Genomic DNA, 15,421 nt, shown 5'->3' with positions numbered 1-15,421 from the left:
CAGTGGGTATACTGAAGTTTCTTTTCAAAAGTAGTTTTTGGGTTGGAATTTTCTCAGTCATGCATTTTCAGTCCTGTGTAGTCTGGTTTTGGCCAGGTTAGCTGTGCCAGAGAAGTTTCCAGTGATAGTGCAATAACAGGTCATGTTTGCCATGGTAATATTTTATGTGGCTTGTGTTTCAGCCATTCAATGGTCTCAGCGGTCTAGTTCACAACATTACTGAGTCTGAGCTTTTCGTGCAATGCTTGTCAGTATTGCCACAGTTTTTTATTTTTATAGCAGACAGAATGCTTTGTAATTTTAAAGGATCCAGGCATGGCACGTTTACAGGTTTCAAAGTTAGGTCAAGCCAAAAATAAACCAGAATATGAATATGCAGCAGGGGACAAGGTGCCCCCAGCTCACTTAGAAGGTAGACATTAAGAGATGTATTTTCTTTGACCATGTACTGAATAATGCAGATCTTCCACTTTATTTAGAGCTGATCTCACTCCCTGGTTTACTCAACTCATTTTAAGGTTATTTATTTATTTTCTGACACACCACACAATGCACCACTTTTGAAAGAGCAAGCTTAGCTCTTAGGCCTCATAGAGTCTAGCCTGCTAGGTTGAAGGAAGAGCTCTTATCTAGAACATCAGTAGTTTTGCACGTTAGAAATTTTGCTACATCTGAGCTATAGAGCAGAGCACAAGGTAACAGGATGTCTGCAATCATCACCATATGCAGATTCCTTGCTAGGCTTGCACCAGTGATGGCTAGGGTTGCCAGCTCCAAGTTGGGAAATTCCTGGAGTTCTGGGGGGTGAAACCTGGAGAAATCTGGAGAAAGTAGGGTTTGGGGAGGGAAAGGACCTTGGCATGGCACAATTCCATAGAGTCCACCCCCCAAAATAGCTATTTTCTCCATGTGAACTGATCTCTGTGGCCTGGAGACCAGTTGTAATTCCGGGAGATCTCCAGCCACTACCTGGAGGCTGGCAACCCTAGTGATGGCAGTAGTAGAGGCCCTGGAACAAGTTCTGGCATCACGCCTATCATGCAACATAGCAAATGGGGAGGAGAAGAGGAACACTCCCATAACAATTGCATGATCTTCTGTCCCAGTTCCTCTGATCTCCATTCATTACAGACAGCCTGGTGTCAGAACTCTCTGAACATTACCAAATGTTAATAGCACTGAACATTACCAAATATTAATAGTCAGAAACTGCCACTCATTTTTGCTGTGACGATAACATTAACAAAACAACTTCTGTTCAGTTATAAGGCTTACAAATATCTGAATGAACACTACTAACCTCTATAGGAAGTACACTGACGCTTCTGATTGCCTAATACATTTTAAGAAAATTATCTGGAAGTACAAAAATATAACTCCTCCCCTGGTTTTCTTTTGCAAAGTATGAAAAGAATTTGGGAGCCTTGCCTAACCATACATACTAGATAATATTTCCATTCTCAATGGATAGAGTGAGTAGTTAGATGATCTAGGCTAGAATTTTCAAAGCCTGGCAAGTCTTGTATGTGGCAATTTTTTATTTCTGAATTGGAGAGCTGTGTCTGCTTTGCATGCTAATTCTTCTTTTCATAGAACAAGCAGCAAGGATGCATAATGATTTAAAGAGAATGACTTTGAAATAGTACTAAGTGCAGTTTAGTTAGGCCCAGAGAATTATTAAGGCTCTGGTGTTTGAATTCAACATCAAATATCCTAATAAGCAAAAATGTTGTGCTTCAAATTGGATTTCACAGATGGAAAAGTAGCTGTATTGCTATTGTGAGATGTAAGAACATAAAAGATCATTCATCCTCCCAAAAAGTAATTGTAACTGTCTTAAGATCATATTTAAACCCCATAGAGGATTCAGCATATTGCTTTGCATTATGGAAGGCAACTGATGCAATGCATTAAACAAAATGGGTTCATGAATAAAAAAATAGCTGGAAATCCAGTATATAGCTAGTGCTCTTATGCAGAACTGCAAAGCATAATTAGAAAGCAAAATGCAATTATGTGAAGGGGCATCTCAAAGACATTAAAATATTTCAGTTTTCAATTGAACTTCTCAAAATATTTTCAGATTCCAGGCCTGCCTTCACAAGGCTTTCATGAACAAGATAAAGTTTGATCACCTGATACTTATACAGCAAATGCTCCATTGAAATCAATCTGCCTGCTGGAAACCCGCCACCCTATCTCCCAGTTCTGGATGTTGACCACAACCACCCTAGTAACCAGGCAGGTGGGTCACATTCCACTTATTTGTGAGACTGAAAGCTTTCCCTTTCCCACTGGCCAGGCATTCCAATCTCAGTTTGTTTCTGGGGTGTACCCTTGAAAAAGACTTGAATTCCAGACTCAATAAAAGTTAAGTGTCTCCAAAAGTATGATGCAGTCTTACTCAGGTAACAGGCATTAAAACAAGAAATCCTTACTTTTGCTAAATACTGGCTATCTAACACTTGAGAGCCAGCTACCTAAGCATCTTTAAGTGATTTCCTTTGTTGCATATCTAACTCGTCTGTTAGAAAGCGGGTCTTCTTTCATGCTTTGTTGATTCAGCATAAAGACATGCTAAGGTGATAAAATCTCATGCAGTTTCAGCTTCTCTCTTGCAAACTTGCATTATCATGAGGAACTGGTCAAGGGAATAACTGAGTGAATTGAGAAGCCATCTTTTCAGGCCTCAGTGAATCACCTGACAAGTCAAAACCCAATCAGGACTAAGCCATTAATTGGTGTTACAGCTGTGTGAAATTGTGGAGCTAAGCACAGGGCTCTCTGAGAGCAGTCTTTCCAAATTCGAATCTCTGGGGAACTTAGAGACTGCTTCACAGGTGTTTCCATTCAGCTCTGCAAACACATTCCCGGGCTAGGCCACAAACCTTACAATACTTATGTCATACTCAGGGACTATTCCGGGCAGCCAAGTGCGAGGGCAACTAGTAGGCAAGGCATGCGGTAGGTCAGTAGCACAGTCCGGGTTGGTACTCACAGAGGCACTCCAGGAGCAAGTCGGTACCCAGGCAAGGCAGTTCAAGAACAAGTCAGGCAATCCAAGTTGGTACACAGCAAGGCAGTTCCAAAGCAAGTCAGACAGGTGCAGATCCAAGGACTAAGCTGGTATTGAGAGCCAAGAGTTCCATTCAGAGCACAGGTCACAGGTTGGGGACAAGAAATTTTTCCCTTAGCCGTGAAGGAGCCCTCTCCCCTGGGAGCTTCTCCAGCAGTCTCTGTCTGCGACAGCCAGCTCTTCCAGTTCCTTGTCCTTCAAGGAGGATGCAATGACTGGTGGAAAGTCAGCAGGTGTAGGAGGCTGACTCCTGACAGGCTGATCCCCGACAACTTGTAACCTGAAACTAAGTTCATCCATTTTCTCCCCAAGACGTAGTCTCAGGTTAGCAACTTCTACACACTGCTCAAGTACAGCCTGAGCATTGTCTGGAGGATTTTTGCATGGTAGATTGTGCTGAAAGCTTATAAAGCATTCATCATATTAAAGGCACATAATTTGAATGGCCTAGTCTAAATGTCACCACATCATCACAGGGAGAGGCCCTCCTAGGGATCCTAGGTCCCCTGGTCAGGTTGGGGGAATCCCCCGCTCCCACCTCTGCCCTTTACCACCACTCACCTGGCTAGCGGGTGTGGTAGTGGTGGCAGAACAGGCCTCGCAGGTACTTTCCTAGAGTGATACAACAGGCCTCCCAGGCACACACTTCGCAGCAGACCGATTTGGGTTTCCAAACTGGCCATTTGGGGCATAAATCGTCCCACAGGAAAGCACATGGAAGTGATGCCATCGTATAGGCCATGAGTACGTGTGTGTTTTGCATGTGTGCAAGGAGAAAAGGAAAGATGAGTGCCAAGTCCCCCCTCCCACCAGGAGGGTAAAGGGACCTGGCAACCCTAGGCATCCTTCCTGACTCTCCCATCAGATAAAAGAAGCTCACCTGATGGGTATATGAAAGAGGGCCTTTTCATTGGAAATCCCACAATTTATGGAACAGCATCCCTAGGGAGCTGTGTCTGGCCCCGTCACTATTGATCTTCGGGAGGCAGCTGAAGACACTTTTTTAAATTTAGGACTGCTTGTTTATTACTCTGCTTTTATGTTACTGGCAGTCCTAAATTCTGTTTTTTTAAAACTTTATTTTTATTTGTGGTTGTTTATATTGTAAGCTGCCTTGAGTTCCTGCATTGTAGAAAGGCAGCTAACAAATGTTTCAAATAAATAAATAAAGCAACAGGAAAAGGCAGTAGAATACTTAATGTGGTCTACGATCCACTCTTGTTTTATCTTTTTCTTGACACCCCATGTATAATATGAGTCAAGGGAAGTTATATTTTCTGCTCACTGATACTATAGAAGATTCAAATTTTGTAATATATTGTAAGATTTTGTAATATATTGGCCTGTGGTTGGAAACTAGAATCTAGGAATTTGGAAGAAACCACTGACTTGGATCCAGTGGAACGTTTCATGTACAGAGTCCAAGTTTCTTGCTTCCTCCTTCCCACTGCAGCGCCTAAAGATCCCAAAATTCTGCTCGTGGGGAACAGGACCTCCCGGAACAGTACTGGGTGTTTTGGACTGTAGAAGTATGGGGGAGGTGAGAAAGTTACACTTCATGGATGGGAATCCTTGCGTATGTGGCAATGCTCTGTTGAATTAAAGCATATGCCTGGAACTTTTACAAGGTTGCCTCGGTTTTTGCTACATATTGTATTACCTATAGATTTTTACAAAGTGTTATCAGTATATTTAATTCTAAACATGGCCCTATATGTGGATACTTAAATCCAGAGATTGGCGTCATGAACACATGACAGATACTTCAACAAACCTGAGAAAAGCTCCAAGTCTGCAGAAAAATTTGAAATCTAAAAAAAAGGGGAAAGGGTTAACCCCCCTCAAAATAATAAAAGCAGTGCCTGAAGCTTAAAGAAATAAATGCCCTCACTGAATGTTGCTAGGCAACCACAAAGCATTGCCATTCTCCCAACCTTAGCTTCTGCCAGTAAAAGGCAGGGCCCCTTTTCAGGGCTGTTTTGGCCTTTGAGAAAGGATTAATTGGGGCCAGGCCCAGCAGCAACCGCTGGGTGACTTGGTACTGTATAACTTCCATGACTGACCTAGGCCCAGCTGTTCAACAATAGCCACTCCATGAAAGTCAGTGAGGTGTAGTGGTTAAAGGTTCAGATTAATATCTGCGAGACTCAGCGTGAATCCTCACTCTTCCATGAAACTTTACTGATTGACTTTAGTTCATGTTGTCAGCTTAATCTACTTCACAAACTGTTGTACAGATAAAATGGACAAGAGAAAAATTATGTAAGCTGCTTTAGGTCCCCATTGTGGAGACAGGTGAGATATGAATGAAGTAAACAAATAACGTATATAGTGCAGCACACCACTGCTCAATTATTATCAGGTGGAGCATACATATTACTCCCATTCTACAGTAACTCCTTTGGCTACCCATGAGGGGTGCCATTCCCCACCTGGGATGGGGGATCCCCTGCTCCCACCTTCCCCCTGCCCCCACTTACCTGGCCAGTGGGTAGCACGCCCCTCTGGGGTACCCCCGGGTGGTGCAACATGCCCCCAGGTGGCGTGGTGTGCCCACAGGCAACAGCTGCCCAAGCACATTCTCTGGTGCCTCCCACCTTTCCTGAAGAGGTCAGGAAAGCTCTCACTCCGCAACCCATGCAAAACTGAAATATTCAGGAGAGAGCTTTTCTATAGGACTGTGTTGCACAGAAATGGTTCACAAAGATGCTTTAGTAAAGGGGTAAGGACTGTAGGCTATACTCCTTGTGCTGTCTGTTGCTGCAAGCATGCTCCTACTGGGTAGTTTCTGCATTGTTTAATATGCCATCTTAAATTGCTTATGTTTTATTTCAGCATTGTTTCAGCTCTATATCAGATTTCTGCTTGTTTTCAAATTGCTGCAAATTTATATTTTACATACCCTTTTGTATTGTTTATGGAATGTCCCAGTCATTGATCATATTGACTTGAATTGTGTAATTCTGCTAGAATCTCAGTGAGAGAGGTGAACTATAAGTTTATAAAATAAAAGGTAGTTTGTTTCATGGGTGTGAAGGAAAGAAGGAAGCAAGAAGAGGGGAGAGGCTATATGGACGGAAAAGAGGAAATTATGAGGGAGAAGAAAATGATATGGGCCCCTCAAGTCCTTGCAGGACACCTGCTTGTCCATTCTATTAACTAGTTAAGCAAAATAAATACTAGCAGTGCAATCCTAAGCAGAACTATTCAGAATCCTAGTTGGGTCTATTCAATGGGGCGTACTTCCAGAGAAGAGTTCTTAGGACTGCAATGATAATGTGGATAGCTGCATTTTGTGATATCATGGAAAATACATTTCTGGTTCTTTTTTTTAAAAAAAAAAAGCTATTCATTCTGAGATGAAGTTTTCTGAATAAACCAATTTTATCTATACCATCTGAAGTCTCTACATGCCTGTAATAAGAAGGGACTAGGAGTCAATCAGTCTGCAGACTTGGTCTGTACTTCCATCACTGTCTTTTGCTGGCTGGAGACAACTTTTTTGTTTGGATAACTGTTCCCTCAGTGATCTCTAATTCCTGCCCTACATTTCAATTGCTGTTTGTTATGCGTGTTGTATTTTGGGTTTTAATAGATTTTATTGTGTTATTTATAATGCAGCTTTTAATTGCTAGCTGCATTGGTGGCCAATATATTTTGTATATAAATAAATAGGAAATAAGAACATATATCTTTTAAACTTTCCACACTCACACTGCAGTAGGTTTCAAGTGCTGATTTGAAACAGACAAATTTCAAGGAAGTCCACAGTTTTTAAAGACTAATGAAATTGCTTGAGAGTGGGTTGAGTGCAAGTGAGGTGTAAGGCAAAGAACAATGAAACATCTAAGAAAGGAGCTTTTGAAAGTTTAGATAGCAAACATTTCTACACATTATAAAAAATCCAAGGAGTGATAAAATGTCAGGCACATAGTCACTGGATCTAGCACAGCAAGTATGGAGATGTTTAATATACATTGTCTGTTCATGTTGTATGCTATTGTGCTTAAATGTGCTTCATTCAGCATATGCATAGCTAAATCACTGCACCCATGGAGACCTTTTGTTCACACCAGCTTTTCCTTCTCTAAAATCAATGAAATATTGCTGGGAACTTCTCTTAGTTAGTTTATTATCCTGTTATAGCTGTTGTCCTGAGAGACAGAAATATAGCCCTCTGATGTTTAATGCTTCAAATTCAGATTTAAAGTGAAAATTCTGTTCTTTGTGCTTGTGCAATGTAGCTGATAAGTGTGGAAAAATACACCCAGGCAGCTTCTTTTTCTTAGGAAAGTAAAAGGTGCAGTATCTTCAAAAATCACAACATATTTGCATGAAGCGCATTGTTTCTGAATCCTTAGATGAGCAGCTTGAAAGCAAAGGCACTGCTGCAACTACCACCACCGGCAGCAGGCAAATCTATTGTGCCTTGCTAAGTATTGTTTAATAATATAATGTATTTCTGAATGGAATAATGAAATCAGCAAAACAAGTGATAACATTGAGACCACAGAGGGAAATATATTATCATAGAAATTGCTCAGAAACCATCTCCGCAGTGCCAGCACAGCAGTCGAATCAGCAGTTGGTTATAAGAATCACACAAGGAAGCTCCTGGGTTCCCACACAGTTATTCCAGGATAATGTGTGAGAAGCAATTAATGTAAATTGGCCCTTCTTCCCAGGCTGTCCTTGTGCACTGATGATTGTGATGTCTTTTAAATGCCCGCATTCTTTTAATGGCATGCCTATGCATTTGTTCCAAGTGTATTTAAAATTAAATGTATTGACTTAAAAATCCTGCACAGCAGTGGTTGGCATAAGTGAGTGAAGTCAACAGGAAGAAACAATCTTTTCCCATCCTCAAATGTACCCCTCCCCAAAAAACCAAGAGAATAGGTTTTTCTAGAGCCTGTATAAGAGTAAGCTCACTGCATTTTCCTGCTAATTCAGATATAGTGCAATCTTAAAGATGATTCACAGTGATGGAAGCGGTTATGTGTACTGGATACGGTTGTCTATAGATGATCTGTATTCTTTCTGACTGCATTTATGCTAGACTGTGTGAGATAGTCCCATGCAGGGCTGGCGCATCCATTGAGGTGGTGCCAGCAGCCTCCTTGAGTGCTGACCAGGTGCAGGCATGCACACCACAGAGCTGGTGGTGGCAGCGCTGGTGGCTGAACAGGAGAGCTGGGAAGCTGCTCCCATGTGCCACCTTGGCCGCCTGCCACACCTGGCTCACAGGTGCCCGGCCAGGAGTGTGTGCTGGTGGGGGCAACTGAGCAGGCAACCTCCCAGCCCTCCCACTCAGTTGCCCCATGCTACCGCTGCTCCCGCCACCACCAACACACAGCTGCGGACCAGCCAGGCATGACAGGTGGCTGGGGCAGTGTGGGGCAACTGAGGGGGAGGGTAGGAGGCCACCCGCATGCTATCCCAGCTGCCTGCCTCGCCAATGGGGCGGCCGGCTCACAGCGGCACACTCTGCATGATGACATCACGCACAGTGATGTCATCATGCAGTCTGGGTGTGCACGCGTGCTTTTCACATGCACACGTGGGGGCAGCAACACCCCTGAAAGCTGCCCCTGGGTGCAGGTATCTGGCCTCAGGTGCCAGAAAACCTGGCACTGGCCCTGGTCCCATGTATTCCTAGTATGTGTCCTATTTATCATTTATTAAAAGTATAAGCTGTTGTTCATATTTTTTGAAAGCAATATCTATCAAAAATATAAACCAATAGAAGCAATGCAACTATGATTGCTAAACTGGAAGTAGTGGCAAAGAAATAACAAACAGTGCCAACCTAAGTAGAGTTACAACCTTCTAAGCCTATTGATTTCAATGGACTTAAAAGGGTGCATTTTTGTTTAAGATTACACTTCTAGTTGTTAAAGCCATCTTGTACAAAAAAGTTTTCGTCCCTATTTCCATGGTCACACATGGACCATATTTTTTAAAAAAACACTTAGTGTGCATAAAAATGCTAGCACATATAGAAAAAAAGTTGCTTCGGCCTGGCATGCTAGCTTCCTGTGAACAGGGAATTCTGCATTCTGAGCAGCATCAAAAATGAGTTTCCCTCTGTTTCTTTCTTTGTATTTGGAACAAGAGATTCAAAAGAATCCTATGATCTTGGGGAAATCACCAGGCTTCTTAAATATAAGCCATTTGTTTTAACATTAAGAGAAATAGTTTGTCCGGAATGTGTATCCTTGCAAAAAAAATATATAAGAATGGCAAGGGCTCTGTGTACTTTGTTAAAATTATTTATATGCAATATCACTTTTTTTCTTAGTTGTGAGGGTCTCACATATCAACTTTGCCATCTGCTTCCCTTTGAGTACTACTGACTGTAATGAATGAAACAGGTATAGTTCCAATTTTTTTATCTGGCTGAGGATAATAGTACAGAAAGAGTGGTTTCTCTGCTATGGGCTTGATTTTCAGTTTTCAGAACCAGAAAAGTCACTTGGTCAGGAAAAAGATAGTTTAGATATAGGTTCTGGATTTAAAAGCTTGTAGTTAAAGGTATTAGAGAATTTTACCACACATATACAGGATTCAGAAGTGTAGAGGAATGTATAGAAGCAGCAAATCTAGCCAAACAACAGCTAAGCAAAGCTGCAGAAGGGTTTAAAGAATCAGTCATGTTGGCTGAATGTAGCTGTAGAAGAAAGCTGGTCAAAAGGAAAAGTGGAAATTTGTGCAGCCTCAGTCCTAAGACCAACTTCCTCCTCATTTAAAGGAAATTAAACCTAGCCAGTCTGTAACTAGATTTGATTATTTAGTATGGAACTCACTTCTCATGAATTACAGGTTTTTATAAAAAGGTAAATGAACAAATATTTTAATTGATGAGCCAACATGATTAAAAATCCAGCCACATGAGCCCAGAAACATATTAGGACATGGGTTAACTGCTCATGTGATGTCTTAACTACATGCCGTCATTGAGATATTGTTATCGAGCAGTTGTGGGATGCCTTTAAGTTAGTATGATTTTTTTTTAAATGTTCAATGGTGCAAACTTATCAGGACCTTATCATGCCTACAGACTCTGATGGCATAGTACTAATCTACACATTGGTTTTAATTGTGTGAATCAGCTCTGTGTGTGTTAAACACGCACATTGTGTGCTTACATGACTACTCTCCGTGCAGAACTCACCTTCAGATAGGAAGGATGTTTAACCATTTGGGAGCATCCTAATGAACTACGTTTAATTGTAGCAATAATATTCAAGGGGGGGTGTGGCATATCTCGTAATGGCACTAGGCAGCTGCTTTCATTTAACTCTGTGCTATATACCATGAGTCCTACCTTCTGTCTATTTTGCTTCCTTCCATTCCAACCTATCTAAAGCAGTTACTCTTCTACTTTAACATGCCACTAAAACTGATCTGGATTTTTTTCAGGGATTTCCTGGTGAGAATGAGATGATATTTTCTTTCTCTTGCTTCTCCTGTTTACTATAGAAAGAAACGTGGCAAAAGCAACATTGATGCTTTGATAGATTCTGATTTGTGTGAATTAGTATATGTCCATCAATATGTAACCTGCAAACTATTTTCACATATCTGCTATCCAGTTGTTCATACTTCTTTTCTCTGTTTCATAGGCAATAGTACAACACTTCAGAAAAGGCAGAAGTCTATAGCAGGATATACATTCCACATCCTTCGAAAGAAGCAGTCCTATTTTCAGTAACTGTACTGTTGTGATGAAGTCAGACTCTTTACCCTAACAATGAAACTAAGAACAGCCATTCTTGTGATTGCACATTTTCTTCAAGGCTGCATTGTGGATGGACAGATAATTTGCAAAAGGTACTCGATGTCAGAATGGAAAACTCAGCCAATAGTTCATGTAGTGAAGTGGTCCCTGACCCAAACCATCTGTTCCAATTTCCACTCAGACTGCTGGAATATTGATGCAGATCTCAAAAGGAACACCACAGAAATGATAGTCCCATCAAATCTTCAGCTTTGTCCTCTGCAACTGCAGCTGGGAGATTCTCTTTTTCTGTCTTCTGAGCCATCTTTTCAGTCATATGGAATGAACCTGGCAAATGTTTCCTTGGAAGAATTTATGAGGTGTCCTCAAGAAGATGTTCCTCAGAAAGAGCTAATTTTTGGTTGCAGGTTAAGAGGAATGCATCAAATTGACCCAAAGTGGCTTGAGACTGGAACACGTTACTTTGTAGAAGCTCCAGCTAGAGGTCCACCTTTATGCAATTTAGGGCTTAGACTGAATATAACAGTAAAACAGCATTTTTGCCAGCAGTCCCCAAGTGCACCTTTTTGTTCTGGACATGGAAAATGTCTAAGTCATATCTGGGATAAAGCATATCATTGTATCTGTAACCAGCCCTACTCAGGACAATTCTGCCAAGAATCTGATGTATGCTTCAGTAAGCCATGTTACAACAATGCTTCCTGTGTTAGCAGAGGGAAACAAAGAGATCGTACAGGAGATTCCTATGAGTGCATATGCCCTCCATTGTTTGCTGGTAAGAATACATGTATTTTAGTTCTTGTAGGGTGATTGTTTGGGGGGTAAACAACAGAAAGGCTAGAATTAAATATTAAAGTGGGCTCTGGTAATGAATTAAAAATTAGGAGAGTAAGATCCAGGTCCAATAGAACCTTAAATACCAATTAGATTTCCAAGGCATGAGCTTTTGAGAGTCAAAGCTCCCTTCATCTGACAAAAGGAGCTTTGACTCTCAAAAGCTTATACCTTGGAAATCTAGTTAGCCTGGATCTTGTTCTTTGACTGCAGACCAACACAGCTGCCCACCTAAAAATAATAGATATAAGATATGCAAGTGTAAAAAATAATAAAGGAGTGGTTTTGCTTTAGCCAAACAAATTTTCCCTCATAAAGAAATAGATGGATGTATGATGTATTCTCCTAACATCTAAGCATTTTCCAACATTTTAGGAATACAAAACATGACTTGTTTGTAGTTTGCTACTAATAGTAATGGGGTAGTATAGGGGACCTGCCACCTCACCTCCCAGTTCTAGGCGCTGATCACAGCCACTCCAGTATTCAGGCAGGCAGGCAGGCCACCTTGCTTTTTTGTTGTTGTTTGTGAGACTGAAAGCTCTTGCTTTCCCAAATGCCAGGCTTTCCAATCCCAGGATTTGTTTCTGGGGTGTACCCACATGTAAGACATGAATTCCAGACTCAACTTAATGAAAGATAAGTTTATTAGTTAAGGAGTATCTCCAAAAGCATGAAGCACTCTTACTCAGGCAACAAACATTAAAACATGCCCACTGAAAATTATCAGAGAGGCTTGAAGATCTATTGGATATAATGGGAGCCACAAATGCCAACTGACTCACATTGGCTCCACTAAAATACATTACAGTACCAAAAAGTTGCAATGAAAATGTAGAATGGAGTTAGAGAATTGTGCTCTGGGGTGCCAAGAGTAGAATATGGTCCCTGCAACCAGAATAACTCCTCTGTGCCTGGAATGATGCTGCCTGGGACAGTCATTTCACTGTGATGGCTGTTGTTTCAGAGCAGTCTCTCTTCCAAACATTTCCAAAGCTGAGGGAAGGGGTTTCCCCCGCAATGATCAGATTGGCAGAGAAGAAGAAAGTTCCATTTTCTAGGTAGCAATGGGGGAGGGGGTTTGATGCATTCATGCGTATTAATTTCACTCCCTCTTCCAGCCTACACAATTAATAATGTGAGGTTTCTCTCCCCTTAGGATATGATAGTGGCATTGCTGCCTGCCTCTGGAAGGTACAAACTGAACCAAAACACACAAATTATTAGTGGGAGGGACACATTTTAATTTTGTTTCCCAGTTTTGGTTCAGAGTTCTGGAAGCTGCTTTAAGGAGCCAAACCAATGAGTTCTGTGTGTAAATTCAGGTCATTTCCCCCCCATTATACACACCCCTACCCAAAACCATCCCATGAAAAAGTGACATAGGATTTCTTTTAAAATGGATTGGAAAACATCCATGCAAGCACTTATATTTTGTTCCCCTGCCCATATCAACTTCATTAAGAATCCTTCTTTGGATCTTTTAAACCCACTTTATACGAGCTATATTGAGTATTGTTTGAACCAACTGAGTTCAGTAAGTATAATTAAAGCTAGATAATAAGCATAATCACATTATGAGTGAAAGCCATGCAAACAATAAAGTAAAAAAAAAAGAAGCTGTAAGATTACGATTAAAATATTATGTGATATATTGTGGATGGAATTTATGGCATGAGTGAGAGAAAAATTTCTCTCATAGTGTTAAATATTAAAAAAGAAATGGAAGAATTGTTGAAGTGTGAATAACAGTATAGCAACAATTCAAATGACAAGCATAATTATACGGTATTTAGTCCCATATGCTGTAAAAGTGCAAGCAATTTATGATTGGTAATTTCCAGTAAGCAGCATGTTTAAGCAGAATTCATCCTCAGACTGTCTTCGGTTCCAGGCAGCTGTTAAAGCATGCCGGAAAAATAAATATAAGGTGTCTGTTCAAATGTTTGAAAGGTCCCCCTCCTATTTTAGAACATTACTTTTTATGCATTTAGATAAAAGAACTAACTTGCTAGATCCAAGAATCACCTATTCTGGCATTTTGTTGCCATCTGTGGGATTCTCATAAGCTGCCATGATAATGAAAGCATTCTACTATTGATGCTTCCTTTGCATGTGGTAACTGGGCATTGCCCTTCCAGTTGAAATAAAAGGCAGACACAAAGCTTGGGAACAAAATTGGGCCACTTTATTGAATACAACATAGTTTGTCACTACGGCAAGGGATCTAGCGAACTAACGGTACAGGTCAAGCCCTGGGGTTGCTCCGGACCACCACCTTGACCTGTCTGGGCAAGCCTCCACTGCCGCAGGGGTGAGCCATACAAAAGCATGGCTGTACCTGGTGGCCAGGTGAATGGTTCCCCCTCCAAACCTGTAGCACCTCGCCGTACAGCAGGAGGGCCTTACTTGTACAAGGCAGCTACGTGGCAGTCTGCCCTCGCAGCTGGCTACCCTACAGCCCACCAGCTGCTCCTGACAGACCCCAATTCCTCACCAATGAGGATGTGCCAAGGGGGTCACCAGCCCACTCATTTCCTATCCTAACCTGCCAGTGGCTAAACAATTTACAGCTCCACCAAACCAGTTAGCAAAATACTTCCCGCAGTTCAAGGTAGGCGAAAAACCCTACTCCCTGAATGCCAATTGGGAGAAGAGAAAAAATTCCTTCCTAGCCCTGATAAACAGCGACCGGCTAATCCTGCACTGCAATAGGGAGGGTGGGTGGGCCAAGTGAACACTGCAACTGCTGCTGAGGGCGGAGCAGGCTTATATGTCTTAAGCTGTGCCTACCCTCAGCAAAACCCTGGATGGCCAGGAAAGGCGAAATCAGCCTTTCCTTCTCTGGGGTGGCAAATGCGGCCCCCGGCCAAGCTACTCCACTATCGGCCAGGAAGGGGCCGTCTTCCATTTAAGTCTATTTGCTTATATTCTACTAGCCTGTAAGGCTAAATTTTCGTAATTCTGGAGTGTTGTATTTGGTTCCCTAATGCTGTAGATAACACCAGTTTATTATGTAATATACGTAGGACAGATCATATGTTTTAAGTAAACTGATCATGCATGTAGTCTCTGTGACAATAGCATAATCCATCCTAACCACAAGGTGTTGTGAAGAAGCAATCATAGAGCCATGACAAAACATGCTTCTTAATCTTACTTAGAGTTAATGCTTTTACTAACGTGTATTCTTCTGATAGATGGATTTTCTTTCATATAGATCAGCTTTTGGGGAGGGAGGCCATATTAATTTTTTGTCCCTTTCAATTTTATAAGGCAAAAACTGTTCAGAAATCATTGGACAATGCCAGCCACAGAGTTGCCACCATGGCAACTGCAGCAATGTTACTCCAAATACTCACCAATGCCAATGTGATAAAGATTTTTCAGGTAAGGAATGCATTTACTGTAATACAAAAATGTTCTGGGTTGCAGTGGCTCTGCATGGAGGTTTTACAGTTACATCCTGCACCAGTATAAGAGAAGCTTTTACATGGTGGTTTATCTTCTGCTTTTTGTCACAGAAGCTTCACCTTAATCACATCAGACCATTGTACACTTTGTAGTTTAAGTCTTCCACTGTGTTACCAAAATGGTCTCCTTGCATAAATATGATTTATGGGGGAATTAGCTAGCAAGGAGGATGGCTATACGAGAGGCGGTAACTGGAATCGAATCACCTGTTTCTACGGGGCCCCAATCCCAATAAGCCAAGCGTGTCTGATGCTTCAAATCAATCAATAACTTTTATTAAAGAACAGAACTTTATG

At 41.5% G+C, this 15,421-nt stretch overlaps 1 protein-coding gene across 1 annotated transcript; it reads left to right on the top strand.

The window, feature by feature from the left end:
- The first annotated feature begins 10,916 nt into the window (after positions 1-10,916).
- On the top strand, positions 10,917-15,217 carry LOC129324203 (protein eyes shut homolog). The gene is made up of 2 exons (XM_054971289.1): positions 10,917-11,592; positions 14,928-15,217. Exons 1-2 carry the CDS (start codon positions 10,917-10,919, stop codon positions 15,215-15,217), a joined length of 966 nt encoding a protein of 321 aa, XP_054827264.1.
- The last annotated feature ends 204 nt before the right edge of the window (positions 15,218-15,421 follow it).

This window comes from Eublepharis macularius, chromosome 1 (genome assembly GCF_028583425.1).
Source record: "Eublepharis macularius isolate TG4126 chromosome 1, MPM_Emac_v1.0, whole genome shotgun sequence".
Lineage (NCBI taxonomy): Eukaryota > Metazoa > Chordata > Lepidosauria > Squamata > Eublepharidae > Eublepharis > Eublepharis macularius.
This window is presented reverse-complemented; position numbering and strand designations above follow the sequence as displayed.